Source organism: Zonotrichia leucophrys, chromosome 2, assembly GCF_028769735.1.
Source record: "Zonotrichia leucophrys gambelii isolate GWCS_2022_RI chromosome 2, RI_Zleu_2.0, whole genome shotgun sequence".
Classification (NCBI taxonomy): domain Eukaryota; kingdom Metazoa; phylum Chordata; class Aves; order Passeriformes; family Passerellidae; genus Zonotrichia; species Zonotrichia leucophrys.
Window position 1 is genome coordinate 69,377,550 of NC_088171.1, and position 15,702 is coordinate 69,393,251.

The following is a 15,702-nucleotide window of genomic DNA, read 5'->3' on the forward strand; positions in this document are numbered from 1 at the left end:
ATTTAACCTCTTTTTATATAGTGCTCCAAGCTCAGGAGTTGTGGACTTTTTGAAGTCCTACGCCTAAGATTCTGGAGTCTTTTCTACATTTTAGGAGGTACCAGTACCCCTTTCTCAAGTACCACAGCCTAAGTGAACCTGGTGGAAGGGCAAGCCCTGCAAAACTGTGGGTCATGGGATGTAGGAATACAGAGTGAGGCTTGAATCAGAATTTTTTTGTTCAGTCTAGCAAGGTTTGGATGACTCTCACACTGCTGCTGTCTGTTAGACAGGATTTTCCATGTTCAGAGGAACAGAAAACGACCATGACTGACAAACTTACAGTAAGGAGAAAAAAGCCTTTCAATTACAGGCTTAGGCAGCAAGTCCCTACAGTTGTTTAATCAGACAAAAAGGATATAGGCACAGCTTTGTTGTTATTCATGGATTTGGTTTAAATACGGAGTCAATCACTTGGCTGTGATCTTCCTATACTAATTCTCTGTCCAATGCCATTACTAGCAGCAATTGGAAAACTAGGCTTACCACTGGATATTATTTTCCCATCATAATGCAAGAATGCTGTCATGTACACTGAAAATAGGGAGTTTGCTCTTTTTCTGTTACAGCCATAGCAATCTGACTCAAAGGGATTTTTTATAAAAAAGTGTTTTTCTTAGAGTCCTTTAAAGCTTACCCAATAGCAACACCAATCCAGCTGTAAATAAAGACAGCAAAGCTATTCTGCCCATGTTACAACAACATGGTATTTTAGAGAGAGTAAAGCAAACAAGTGACTAGTCCTGCAAAGTCTTACAAGATCCTACTGCATTCTGTTTTAGGGATTTTTAAATCTCAAAATATCTTTACATTGTTTTTTGCTTTTAAAGTGATTTTTTATGTCAGGCCAAAGAGAATATTTGACAACACTTCAAAGAGATACCACTATGACGCTTTTTATTTCATAGAATATAGGTAGTCTTTTAATGCTGTCTAACACAAAGATAACCCTAAAATATAATAAACCCAAGAACCAGTATCCCAAAGGGTATTCATTCATAAATCTGAAATAGGTTGTAAACGAATCCTTTTTATCTCCTTGCTTTCACTGCTACAATAAATCGAACACCCAGATTATACCTCTGTCTGTTATTCTCAGTTTTCTACATTCAGATGTTTCACAGTACAAAGTATTCAGGTACCTGTAAAGCTCCATTTTTGCTGAAGGATGAAACACACTGCATCAGTCGACTCAGTTCTTCAGAGACTGCTTCTACAACCCTTGACATTACCCGAGGAACTAAGTCTTTAGAAATTGTAAACACCTAAGTTTAATGAAAGAAGAACCATGAGCACAATGCCTGCATTAACAGAAGTATTTTCAAAACTAACATTTCAATAAAAACATCTTTGACTGAAAGGTCTCATTCATTTTTATCAACATACCAAAAATTCAAAAGAGACTTGAATATGAAGGATGTTTTTTGATGCTTGCCCTGCACTTTGACCAGTCCCCTCTGTTAGCAGCAAATTTGGCTATGTGGTTTGTGATAACCTTCTTGCTATACAAAAAAGCAGCTAAACTTCAAAATATGCACCTTTGGCTGATGGATGCAGGTAGTTAGGTGTCTGTAACAGGCAGCCATCTTGTAGATAGCACCTTTAATTCAGAGTTGTGTGTCTGACTTACACATTCAGCCACTGTTTACCCATATACTCTGCTATTTCTTCTAGACTCCTTTATACTTGACCACTGTCCAATGGCTAGTATTGTAATACTCTGTGGCAGAGATAAACATTTGACAGCCTGTGTGAGGATGAGGGTGTCAATAGATTTTCATTTAGATTCTGCCACTCCTACCATTTATTAGTTAACTGGCAAAAATTTTTAAACCTTACTGGTTTTCCATGCATCAAAACAATCTTTATAACCACTTATTTGTATAACTTGTAAAAGTTGCATATTCAGAATAGTAACTGCAACACAAAGTTATTAAATCTATGCTTGAAGCAAAGTATGAAGATACCAATTTTCCTTAAAGGGAGTTTTACAGAAGTGAGAAATTGTTGTGGATTTAAAAAACAAGAAAGTATGATTTTTCTAAAATGAATTCAGGAAAATGCAGGCCAAGAGGTTGGAATATAGGAGGAAGTGAGATTATAGGTTAGACACACGAAACTTGTGTCAAAGCTTAAAGGTGATGATAAAACTGCATTAAACTGCACAGGGCTGGGAAAGAAGATGACACATGAAGCTGGAATGGTTTATGTAAGCTTAAGTATGTGACTGGAGTGGTACAAGAAGGAAAATAAGATGTATAAAGTTTTGAAACATTTCCACACTTTCTGCTTTGAAAGATTCTAAAGAATTAAGTAGTGGATTGTTTTGCTGGAATACTTTTGCTTTTACACAAAGTTTAGATTCCATGTCTGACAAAGAAAATTAGCAACTGACAGAAGATATTAATATATATGTGTAAAAATCAACAAGAAAAAAAACAACCAAACAAAGATTCCTACAGAGTTTTCAGTGATTTAAATAAAGAATTGTGTAGCAGGCATCCCATAAGGCTGATCATTCCAAAAGGCAGGTCTGCACCACAGGCCAAGCACAGTGACTCCATAAATGTCAGCTACCAGCTGTTACCAGTGCTGGAAAGAGGTCATCTTATTCAGCACCAAACACTGCTGATCAACTCAACACAAACATACCAGGAACATGCCCGAAGATCTTCTACTGAGAAGAGAATATTTCTGCCTGCAATGAGCACTCCTGAAGTTACTTTACAGAATCCAGGAAAAATAATTGTCAGCAAGGGTGAATCATCACAAATTTGCAGTAAGAAGCCCTTATTTTGATTTCAGCTAAATTTGAATTCAAAGGTAGAGAAACAATTTTCTTTCCATTTCAGTCAATCCTTGCTGTTCATCTGATAGTTAATTTTTGCTGTTTCAAAATAGAGAAACTTGCTGCCTAGCTAACTAAACTTAAACCTGACCCAGCTTAACAGAATTTCACCAGTGGAAATGGGAGTTTCGTCTTGACACACATTCTCATGTTTCTGTATATTTCACATCTAGAAATTTAAGAGGCAATGTTATTTAGGCCAGAATCAGTATCGCTCTCAATGGAGAGAGCACAGCAATGCACCCTTTGCTGCAGCATTTTAACAAGTATGCATGTTTACAAGCCTAGCTCAATAAGTCAAAAATTACTTTGAATTTTTGAAAGCAAAACTTCTAATTTCCATTTTAATTAATTTTCACTACACTGAAAAACATTATTAAAATTGTTATCATGTTGGTGTATGTTTTTAGTGTATCTTATTTCCTGATTTGGAAGCATTTGGTAAAATCACAATGCTTCTGTGGAAATGCTTCTGCTATAATTTAACACTGAAATAGTATAAAAAATACTGCAAGTCAAATTTGAAGTTCCTGAAAATATTTTAATTTATACGAATCCTTGTAATTTAAGAAGGAATAAGATAATTAAAAGCCTCAAGTGAATCTCATTATATTTTAATTACAGGGAAAAGGTCGAGCAGCCATACTTGTGGTATTTTGGAAGGTAAGAGAAATATTACTACTAGTGCTTCTACCAGGAGCAACTGTAATGTGTTAACACTCTTGATGATTAGAAGAGTGGTTATGTAAAACACAGATTCTAACTTAAAGAACCATAGAAAATTCCTCCATACAATCCCAAAAGGCTAAATAATTGCAGCCCCTCTGAGTTTATTATGTTATAAGCAATGCTTTAACATGCACTTCCTAGCCTAGGTAGCCATTACCTACTTAGGTATTTCAAACAGTATTTGTGCTTACAAAGACTATAAAACTTTCTGTGTTTAGCTTTCCTATTTCCTATTGTACGTAGAAGACTGACATATCTTGGCTTTTCACTCTGAGTGGCATGTGTTGAACATTTCCTTCAAGGTGAAACAAAGGTAATTTACAGATGTTTTGGAAGAAAAAAAAAGGTAATCAGAGAAAGAAAGCATCATAACTAGCTATATATCTATACATTATCTGCATGGAAAGGGAGAATTTAACTTTAGCATTTGGCTTTCCTCTTTATCAGATAATAGAGACAAAAAGGTGTAATGGAGTGTTAGAGAGGATAAACAGGAACTACTCATCTCCTTCTGCCCATAAAAAAAAAGTTATCAGTTGCATAACAGGTTGGCTAAACCTAATCTAAACCACATCTATAACGAAGGCACTTCAATAAAAAAAAATCTGGGATTTACCAGCAAAAGTACACTGAAATCATATGAATTTAAGCATGAAATGATCTGAAGTTTCTCCTCACCTCTGCATGCACAGCAATGATATTCACTAATGCTTCTTTCAAGTAATTTCTGACACCTGAAACAAGAGAAACAAAATAATTACTTTCATTCTGTTGTCTCAACACCACCATAATATTCTGCTGTTCAATACTGTACTTTTTATTTTCATTTTTTACTACTACTTTTGCAATCAGAGGCAGAAAGAGAAAGTTCCATAGCCACACCACCAGACTATTTCCTTTTTCCAATCAAATGGAGAAAGGCACATTTCCTTGCAGCAGAAGGTTAAAAAAAGCCAGTAGGTTCCTGTTTTAGTATTCTTCTCTAGCAAGATAATTTCACCAACTTTGCAATTTAATAAAAAAATAGCTTTATTAAAAAATACATTCTGGATGCTTTGCTAGAACACACACTCCATGGCACAGAACATGCACCACAGTTTGATAAGTTCTAAAGAACAAAGTCAAGAGGTTTTGTTTGTATAACAATCTTCAAGCTCTTACTACTTTATCAGCTTTTCTATCTGTGAATTATTACAGATAGGAATAGCAAGGTCTCTTGTTTATCTGAAAGCGGTTCAGAATATATTACTCATGGCAGTTTATAGGAGATGTCATGCCTTAGTAGAAATTTCCTTTTGGGGAAGGTGGAGAAGTTAAATAAGCATTTTCTTGCCAAGCTTATGAAACACTTGTCAATTTACACTAAGAAGTGAATTCTAAACAGAACATCCAGCAGCATGTGCTTTAGTTAGGACAGGCTCTTAGTACTCTCTGCTGCTGCAATTCTGTAACTTTCCCAGCCTGTACTCCAGTCATCTAAGATTTAAAATAGGCAAAAATCTAAAATTGCCTCACTTGTTTTTATGGGCTATTCACTCTAGGCAAAGGAAAATTAGAAAGCATTCAGCTCAATAAAGTATGTACAAATGCTGTAAGTACAAACAAAGTAACGAGAGAGGGTTAGTGATCCACATGACCTCAGCTTCTGATTTTGATTAGTCTACCACGAGTCAGAGAAAGTGCAATGACCCCATCCCTCCCTTCAATACAGTCAATTGACAGTAAAATACAAGAATCATGGACAAAGACTAGTGAGACCATACAGCTCAGAGATCACATTGTGATTAAGGCTAATGCTATAAAAATTAAAAGATGAACCTTTAATCAGTTCATCTTACTTGCTCCACCTTTCCTCAGATAACACTGATGCAGAAAGCTAGTCTTGCTACAAAAAACAGCTTTAGAAGGGGTTACCAGAGCTCATCAAAATGAGCTATTCTGTGAGAAGAGTAGTATCTCACTATTGCCACCTCAGTCATGCTCATGTCTTTAACCATTGATCCCAGAACTTGCCTCAAGATCTAAGAAGGTGACACTTTTTCTTTCTTTCCTAATTACACGATTAGGGATAAAAATTTTATAAAAGCAGGACACAAGGATGACCTGTCCTTGGCAGCACAGGACTGTCCTGCATGAGGAACAAGCATCAAGGATGTGCAATGGGATGCAGCCTGGATGTCAGAAAAATACAAGCCTTTCTCCACACATTCCAAAACATCTCTAGTGCCTTTTCTCGTTACCTTTATTCTTCCCCTTGAAAATCTCAGCAGTTTTTTTTTTTCTGTTTAAATTAACCCAAAGACAAGTCAAACAGTATTGTATACCAGCTTGCAAACCTAAAATTTCTTTCATCTTAGTGAGGAAGTGAGGGAGGAATAAAGCAACACCAGAAATTTTATGAAACTGACTTTTTTCTCTTGCCCTCTAAGGTTGCAAAAAAAAAGCAAGAATGTTACACACCAATACTTGAACCACACCAAAAGATCACAGGTATATGTGGAAGTGCAACACCCCCTTCCTTTTTTCTCTTGTATTGTTTTCCTTCTTTTACTTCACTCTGACCTTGTTTAAATCCTCTGCATACTTCATATCACAGAGGTCAAAATTTCTATCACACCCCAGAAACACATACAATTTGACCAGACACTGAACAGTGGCGTGCATATCACATCAGGGTGAATTTGGGAGCTGGTTTGCAGTTAACCTCTGGGTGCAAAGCGTTGCTTTTGGTCTGCAAACCTATGTGGTATTGAGCTTTTGGCTGCCTCACAGTCTCATCTTGTGACAGTAGGATCTTTCATGTGGAAACTTTGATTTTACTTTTGCACACATGCTGCACAAGATTAAGACTTTGACAGTCTCCCTTCTCTAGGGATACCTGAGCACTGCCACGGCATGTTCCTTAGTCAATCAAAATTTCAGTTGTGACCTAAGCAGCATTTCTTTGGCCCAACAGGTGTTTCCTAATGAAGTATCTCACTCAAACCCTGCTACTGCTGGGGAGCAGTAAGGAAAGTACAGAGAGGGGGCTGCCAGGTCAAACAGAGAGGGCATGTGTGTCTCCTGCATAGGTGGCTAGCATGCTGAGCTGGGAAGAAGTGTTATCAAGGAGGTGAGTGAGAAACTGGAGTGGATAGAGACTGAAATGGGTTGTGTAAGAGGGTGATGTGGTTCCAATGAAAGAATCCTCATTTCCCACCTATCTCACCTAAACCCCCGAGGTAGTGAACCTCTTCTCACACATTTGTGCAACTCAGCTCAGGGTAGGAGCTGCTAATTCTGTCTGCTGCTGCAAGCACTCAAATTAAACAGCTTTTGACTGTGCTAGTAAAAGTTGCCTATCATTATATCTGCAGAAACTTAACATATTTCATGAAGAGTGAGCTACCAAGTTGCCATCACTGCTATAACCACCTATGTACTGTTAATTTCTAAAAGCATGAAATACCAATATCAGCAACATTAGCACCTGGTGTTGAACACCATTGCCTGATGGTTCTCAGCTAAGGTAAAATGGTCATTTATGTCAGAGCTCAGAATCAATTCAGTAAATGGAATGGAGATGGAAGCTATGGTAAAAATGAAGTGAGACTAGTTTAGTATAGCATATTGTTAGCCTATCCCAGCTGCATGACAAAATCGTTAACTTAAACCTCAGTGAAAGAGCATAAGCAGACATATTTTATCTTCCATGCTTGTACCATGCACAAGGACGAATGGGTGAGCTAAGGACTTAAAGGAGATAAGTGCTACTGGGATTGCAAGAAATAATTAGGTGTTCCTGATCTTTCATAGATGGCTCAGTCCTGCAATGACTGCAAGATCAGGGAACTCAATACCAGCACAAATATTTCCTCTGTTTCTTCAACAGGTTTTACAATTTAAGAGCAAATAATTCAGCACAAACTGTGTAAAGCTATGCAGTTTAGAGACAGTCCATGTATATCAAACTGCAATTGCCTTAATTGCAGCATTTAATAACCTGGAAGACCTTGTCTTGGTAAGCTAAACAAGCCAAAACCAGAAAGAACATGCAATTGCACTCTAAAAATTCCAGTTAGTGGAACCAGACAGGGAAAGAAGGGAGAACTGTGTAGGGTGAAAAATAACACAGGCACAAGAAAGAAAGAAGGAAGGTATTAATGAACTGGTCATCAGTGAACTTAGACTGGAAATTACAGGTCACTGTGTAAAGGTTTGCTCTAACTGAGCTATGAAAGATGTGGTTTTATGACAATCACTGATGTTGGTGGGGGTCATTTTCCTACCACAAATAGAACATAAGTAAAAAGGGCATTTCCCCCCAGCCCTCCCTTTCGTCTTTTTTGTGAAGGATTTAATTTTTGGATGTGGGGACAAAGCCAAACATATTGGAATGTCAAGACCTGCAGGCATAGTTAATAACTGTACTATATTTTGAAAAGTTACAATTAAAAAATATCCCATTTCTGATTTATATCACTGTACTGTTTGTGGCAGGCTTTGCTGAAGCAAAGTATTACTTTTCTGGAATATGATTCACTGGAAACACAAGCAGTGGCATCCAACTGTGAATTTGTTGTGAAATTCATTTCAAAATGAAAAAATTCTGTCTAGAATAGAATTTTTGTACAGCTTTCTCTACAACTGTTCAGCAGCCCACGCAATTACAGTTTTTGGGACACCATGCTGCCAGTCCTATTATACAGCACTGAAAGCTAATGCACCATGTAACTGTAGATTGCAACTATTAGGCTAATCAAGTGAAACATAACATTCTTAAGTCTAAAATACCTCTTATTTAGCATATTGAAGGACAAATACAATGCCTTTCCACTGCTTCTGACAGAAATGTGTTACAGAAAGTCTCAACAAGCCCTTGCAATTTCTCTGAGGAAAATGTTATTATTCTGTTACAACATAAATGCATTCCACTCCCACTCTATTCTTAATACCAAAGACTGACTTGCTGGAATTCTAGCTGCCACTAACAAAGCCTCAGCATTGCTTTAAAGAAAAATGAATGGGAAGACTTAAGAAATAAAAATGAAGGACAATTTCAGCCATCAACTATCACAATGGCTGACAGAAACTTTAAAATAGCATCTTCCAATTTTGGACTCGTCACTGTACTTTTACCAGAGAAACATATAACAAAATTATCAATTAATCTCCAGTTTACACCACCTATTAATTTTATTCTCTTTTTTTTTTTTTTTTTGTTTACAACTTAAATGTGTCAGTTTACATTTCAAAGCAACTTTAGCAACACTGTAAAGCTGTAGCATGGATGACTGTGTGAATGATGGGAAAAGCAGAAGGGAAAAAGGTTTGTGGTTCTGAGGAGTAACAGAAACCAAACTTTTAGCTTGCCAATACAGGAGTCATTCAGGAGATCTTCAGATGGTGTAGTGCTACCAGTTGTCCCACTTGTAGTTAGTTCTCAGAGATATGTTTCCTCCAAGTACTTATATGACATCGTTATACTACGAGACCCCCAAAGTGACTGAATAAGCATGAAAGAGCTGGGACTCCAATACCACATGTGTAATTCTAAAACACAAAGAGGCTACAAAAACTTGCATGCAAGAAAAGAGCAAAGGTTGCACACACAGTAAAACAGAACTCATCTGGCTGCTCCTTCTTTGACAGAAGCCAACTTGGGTCTTCAAATGTTCCCAGTCCTTCTACAGTAAATTGATAGTGTCAAGGATGATATGAGCTTCAAACATTTTTTAAGCCTTCTGCAGACTCAAGTTCAAAGAATGAGCTCAAGTTCAGTGAGGACAACTGAAACACACAGGAAATATTAACCCAGGCAGATGGGGTTTGACACACTTTTAACTTTTGTGAGATTGGAATCTCATTTGAGATGGACAGCTGGGAATCCAGCCTTGCTGCTGCCTCTCACCAAACCAGCCTTTTAGCTTGCCTCTTGTGCAAAAAGGAAGAGGAGAGAATAAATGCACATAACTGTTTAGAAAAAGCAGGTGATGTCAGCAGGTACCTCTGCTTCTTAGCAATAAACCAGACATGAGGATGAGAGACTATGAAGGATCAAAAGAAAAGAAAAAGCAAATTTAGTTAAAGAGAAATCATGCAGGAATACTGAAAGCTACTGTTCCTTTCTGGAGGAGCTAGAAAAGCCATCCACAGGCAATTCTACAGTTTGACAGCTGCCACTTTTTTTTTTTTTTTTAATTTTAAAGAAAGCAGAGAAGACTGAACAGCTCTTAATATGTTGACTAAGCTACTAGTCCTGTTTCACGACTGAGTTAACTGACTTATTAGAAACCTAAGCTCAGAAATGAGTGTTGGGTAGGCACAGAGCCACCAATTTACAAACAACAGAGAGCATTCTGAGACCATTCTGTAGGAGGTCAATACTTAACTGGGCAAGCAACCACTGCTGGTGGTAGCAATGTTTCTCAGTGCTTCTGAAAAGAGAGCACTAAATTTGTTGGCCTTGAGGCTTGAGCATGACTTGGTAGAGATAGGAAAACTGATGCCTGGGAGTCTGAAATTTTGCATTTTAAGACACATCCAATTGTACGCAGTAGTTTTTACAATTTATTGTTCTATTTGGTGGGTTATGCCAATAACAGTCAATCAGTCTGAAACCTTTTTCCTGACTAGTTTTGAATGAAAACTTTCCGAAAAAATAACAATGTACAGAATTTGGTGATCCAAAGAGGTTAATATTTTTCATGCCTAGCTGCAGGACAACAATAATTGCCTGTTCCTGGACATTCCATTTGCTAGAGGAGAGCGAATGCAAAAAATTATTTAATCTGCTCCGTTCTAACGAAGGAACTCGCTTTTAAATTTTTTTTGATATATATTCTTTTTAGTTACATTACATCCTACTGCCAAATTTAAGCAAAATGGTATTGGAAATGTTAATTTCTAAGCTTTGGATATATCATGCCAAACTTTACAGCAAGTCACACTCAAAGCGTTCTGAACTGTATGTCAGTTAAGCTCTCACAGCTCTTCTGTAAGTTTTTAATCTGCTATGTGAAACTGTTGGGAAAAAAAAAGCTGCACACATCTCCTGCAAGTCATTAATCAGTGCTGCGTACTGTACATTAAAAAAGAAACTAATGAATGGTATCCAAAGCCATGTGGATGTAACTTCTTTAAACAGTCTGATTTTAACTGTTAAGTTTCCTCTAGGTTCTGGCTGCATTGCAGCTGCAACAGCAGTATTTGATGCCTGCTTTAATTAAAATTATCCTGGCACAATTTCTAGTGTGGTCACATTCTTCTCCAATGCAACTCCTGTTGCAGAAGCAGTGCTAGGGGCTAGCAGGATTCCTTTTGGGATGGCAGAGACACTAATTTGTATTTCTGTAGCTCTTGAAAAGGCAGTCTGTGCTCTGCAACAAACCAAGTGAGCTCCATTCTGCCCGTGCAGTCTATGTGGGAATTTCAAGCTTAGATGGATGCCTCCTGATAAACCAAGGTGCCCCACACACACCCCACAGAATTTCACTTTTCAATCTAACCTAAACAATAACTTCCACCTAAAATCAAGTAATCTCTTTCCAAACCCCAAACGTTTACATGGGTAAGGCAGAATGGGTGGGAGGGGGAAGAGGCTCTACAGAGTAAAACACTGTCTGAGGTTACAGCAGGTCAGCAGGGCAGTCAGCACTGCCTCCATGCAAAGGCTGCTGGAACAATTTTAAAAAAAGGTTAACTGTGTAGAGGTGTCTTGGTAGAAAAATTTTAATTTACAAGATCTACAGATAACTCCAGCTTCCCATACTTACGGATCACTGCCTGACACCTCCAGTGCGTGCAAAGATCTATCAGCAACCTTATCCCAAGAAATGAACAGGAAGGAGCACAGACTAAAAGTGAAAATTCAAATGAACACCAAAATATTTTTATTTTTAGGCTGCAGAATTCCAAATAAACATGACTTATAATGCACCTTACACATAAAGCATTTCAGAGACTCAGGGTACTGGACTGTGAAGTACATATAGCAAAAAGCAATTTACATTATGTTGATATTGGGAAGGTACTTATGAAGGAATATTCCTTATATGAAGGAATAAACTTATTACTTGAATTTTTAAGAGCATTTAACTTGGATTTGAAAAAAAAATAGACCAGTCTGGATTTAGAATGGAGTGCCCAGGAAGACATGAAAAAGGCTGACATCTATCTACGAGAGCCAACAGCACAGCATGCCTGAGGCTGCATTAAATGCATTTGAAGAAAGGTGTTGGCCCTCAAAACTATTCAGAAATCTAATATTTATAACCAGGGAAAGTTTAATGTGACTGATAGTCTGTTTAACCTTTTATGTTCCCAGAACAACAAACTGTATTTGCCTCATTAGAAAATGCCCTAAATTATTTAATGTTTCTGGAAAATTATTTTGAAAGCTAGCAGCTATTTGCAATTTCTACAGTAAATGTGATACCCCATTTAGAAAAGTAGTCTTTTAATTTTCAAGGAGCCTGCACCTTGCAAGACAGTTCCCTAACCTATAGGAATAGACAGAAACCTAACTTGTTTGCATGCATAAACCTTCCATGAACTACAGCACTATGAGTATATATATATATGAGTATTTAATACTTTTTTACTGAAGTGCCCCCACCCACGCAGTGATATCATCTAACCTGACACCCCACAGATGCTAAAAAAATATATATATTAAAAAAAGTAGAGGCATGACTTGGAATTTCCCCATGGACATAACAAAGCAGCTCACCTTTATACTTTAGAGCAGCACCAAGGTTTGCCCCTTAAAGGACAGTTGATAGGAAATGAGCTTCAGCTCACGGTACTATCAGTGGCCTGTTTGCTAAATTAAAGCAGCTAGGCAAGCCTGCTTGTTTCTTCCTAATTACTAAAAATACATTTGCTATCATGCTTTGTTGTTTGCCCTGGATAAAAACATTTCCAGAAAACTGCTTGCAAGATGCTAAGAGCAGAACACATGTCTGGCAGTAGCTCTCAAAATACAGGAGATCCACCAGGTCACAACCTTTACCACCTGCTAAGTGGCCTTATTTGTTTATTATATTCCCTCCTTGTTTTGGCTCACTAGTATTTTTGGACTTGATTAAAAAAAGTTAATAATTAGTAGCTGTCAAAAACCAAACAATAAGCAGTGCAAATAATGGCTTTCATTTACTTCTTGCTTCTGTTTGCCCAAAGAAATACAGACACTACCTCTTCATTCTAGAGAATTAAATGGACATTATCATATTCAGTAAATTCCTTACTTAACAGTAAGATTTATGCAGTCTGATAAATAACACTATTTTTACAATAATTTTTCACAATTTTTATAATCAGGCTCAAAGGTTTTTATAACCTTTGAACACAGTTATAAATATTTTTAAATGTGCGCATAGTATATTAACAAACAAATACAGATAATATCATAATACCATTAAAAATAAATACCATAAAAAAGAAAAAGGTAAGTTAGAGGAAAGTAATTATTTAAAACCAGTCTAGAGTGAAAGACATAATTACAGCATTCACAGAATTTTATGGATCCATATGATACACCTGAGCCAAGTTAAATGTCACACAACTGCTCCATTGTCATTAAAGAAGAAAAACCCACTTAAAAACAGGGACTCCAGAATCTCGTTTCAGTTTACACAAGAATGTGAAATTTCTCACTTGGCCACTTCCTGCTATTGCTGGAAACATTCCCTCCTTTAAACGGAGATGGATTTCAAGGTACTGTACTGAATGTTGTTTTGAAAGTACATTAAGAAGAAAATGTGAACGTGTAGGCAAACTGGAAACTCTCTGGAGAGATTACCCACTTATTTAACCACATTTCCTGTTTTTTAACCCATTTGTCCTAAGTCACTCCTTAGACTACTGACAAAAATAGATACAAGTGTGCTATAAATAGTTCATTAGCAGGTTTTTCTCAGTAAAACTGAAAATGTTTTGATAAATCTATTGTTCTTACTAGCTCCATACTAATTAAACTGTGAATCAGATTAATGTTTTCTTGAAATTTGAAAAAGTCCCGAGAACTAATAGTGACCTAAAAAATAGCTATCAATAATTGAAATTTAATGAAGAGATTACTGGTAACCTATGTGACAAAGTGCTTTTACAAACAACAGTTTTAAAGCAAGGGGAGAGGCTGATCACACAAGTCACAACCTTTCTAAATATTTTGAAGTCACAACCTTTCTAAATATTTTGAGATCTGAAGGCCCAAATGCTACATCACTGAATTAGTCACCTTGCACTTATTTTCAGCCATGGTAGTGTGTTGACCTGACACATGGAATGCCATTTGAAGGACCTGGAACAAGTAGCCACAAAGCTAATTTCTAAAAATATTAAAATGTGAAATATTTTAATGAAAATATTAAAATGTCTGCTTTTCAGACTTATGTTACCTATAGTTTTTGAACTACTTTAATTCAATCAATCAAAATTATGTCATGACATTCAAAGAACCTGAAAGTTTCTGTGCTTCAGCTGCCTTGGAGTAGCAGGAACTCTAAAGATTGCCAATACTTTGATTAATACCTTTGTCTATGCATTAACTTCAGTCTACAAGAGGACAACACCAAGAGAATAACACTGGTTCTGTGCCTTCCTGCATAGCCCAAACTGAGATATCTTTAAAACTGAAGCTGCTGAGGCTCTTCTGATCTTTCTGCTACCCCATTCAAAAAACACAGAATGATCTGAAGGACTGTTGAAGAGGTCTACTCAGTACTGCTGCTTTCCTTACAGATATTAAACTCCACTGCTTCTGGGATAGGACAGAATACAGTTTCCTTTATTACTAAGAAGGAGCAAAATCTGTAAATGTCAAAGACTACAACAAAAAATGCAAAACCCAACAGTGCTTCACTTGGGAAGGAGAGGTGTTTGCTAGCATCAAAAGGTAGCTGAAGGTCAATTTGACACGTATGCATGTTCTTGAAAGGATTTTGTTCAGAGATGGATTTATTTTCACTTTTTCCTCCAAACACAGTAACAAAGCATAAAGGGCATTTCAATGCAGGCATGAAGGCCTTGAGCAAAAGATGCTGCATGTCATAGTTAGAATTGAACCATGAAGACTCTCAAATTACTCAAATTGTTGCACAATCAGCCAAATTTCAACCCACTAATCAGGTAACAAATAATGTAAATGGTGAAAGAACAACAAACAAAAAAGCCCTGAACCCCATAAAGCAAGAATTCCAATGCACTAATGAAAAAAACCACCTACTTCAGATGTCATAGCCATTCATACCTCTCCATCTAAGCATACACTGGTTTCAGCTCACTCCCCTCTGGTAAAGAAACGCATTGATGATCATTAGATGAACCCAGTACTTGAGATACATTACCCACAGAAATTTGTCTTTTTGTTGTTGCCATTTAAATAAGAACAACAGGGTCTGGCAGAGTTACAGCCTTTCCAGTGCTCTACAAGTGCAAGCACCAATGTGTGGCTGTAACCCATAAAAGCAACTTGGTGTCAGAACAAGAATATAAACTATTCATGAAGCCAGCAGTCTGTTGCTCTATAGATTTAGCACTACTTAAAAAATACCTTGCCATTTCTACTTCAGCATTAACAGCTTTGGGGATGTTGAGTCTTTTTTTTGTTGTTGCTGAATTAAAGTGGGTATATTTTTGACTGAAGGAAAAACCCAACAGTAGAAATTAATTACGACTATTAGATATTAAAGTAGGTGGTTTGAGGAAGATGAAAAAAATTGCACTACAAGAAAAGACATTTCACCCAACTAAAACATAACATTTAAACCAAACCCATTTTTCTTCCTGAATGTAAAAAAACCCCAGGTTCTGAAGAATGAAATTAATGCGTGAGACACTCAGATATAACAAACACTCCTCCTTGACACGAAAATGAATACATCTAAGGATGACTCAGTATTACCTGAACTTTATCTACCAGCAATCCATTTGCTGTAGAATGCTGCTTCATTTTCCAGAAGAAAAATTTTAAACCAATTTTTCCCTTTTCCCCCCTTGATTTTCAGCATATAAAGGTCATATGTATCTAAGTATGTATCTATCACTACATTTCCACTATAAAAATAATTTTAGTGCTAAATGATTTTCTTTCAATAAAGCAGAGA

The 15,702-nt window shown here is 36.9% G+C and overlaps 1 protein-coding gene across 2 annotated transcripts in view; it reads right to left on the reverse strand.

The window, feature by feature from the left end:
- Positions 1 to 15,702, reverse strand: part of EXOC2 (exocyst complex component 2) — a 125,879-nt gene that overhangs the window by 5,713 nt on the left and 104,464 nt on the right. For both annotated transcript variants that reach the window (XM_064705376.1, XM_064705374.1), the window contains exons 24-25: positions 4,295 to 4,350; positions 1,182 to 1,304 (exon numbers count right to left, since the gene is read on the reverse strand). In XM_064705376.1, coding sequence (XP_064561446.1) covers positions 1,182 to 1,304; positions 4,295 to 4,350 — 179 coding nt within the window. The remainder of the gene's footprint in view (positions 1 to 1,181; positions 1,305 to 4,294; positions 4,351 to 15,702) is intronic.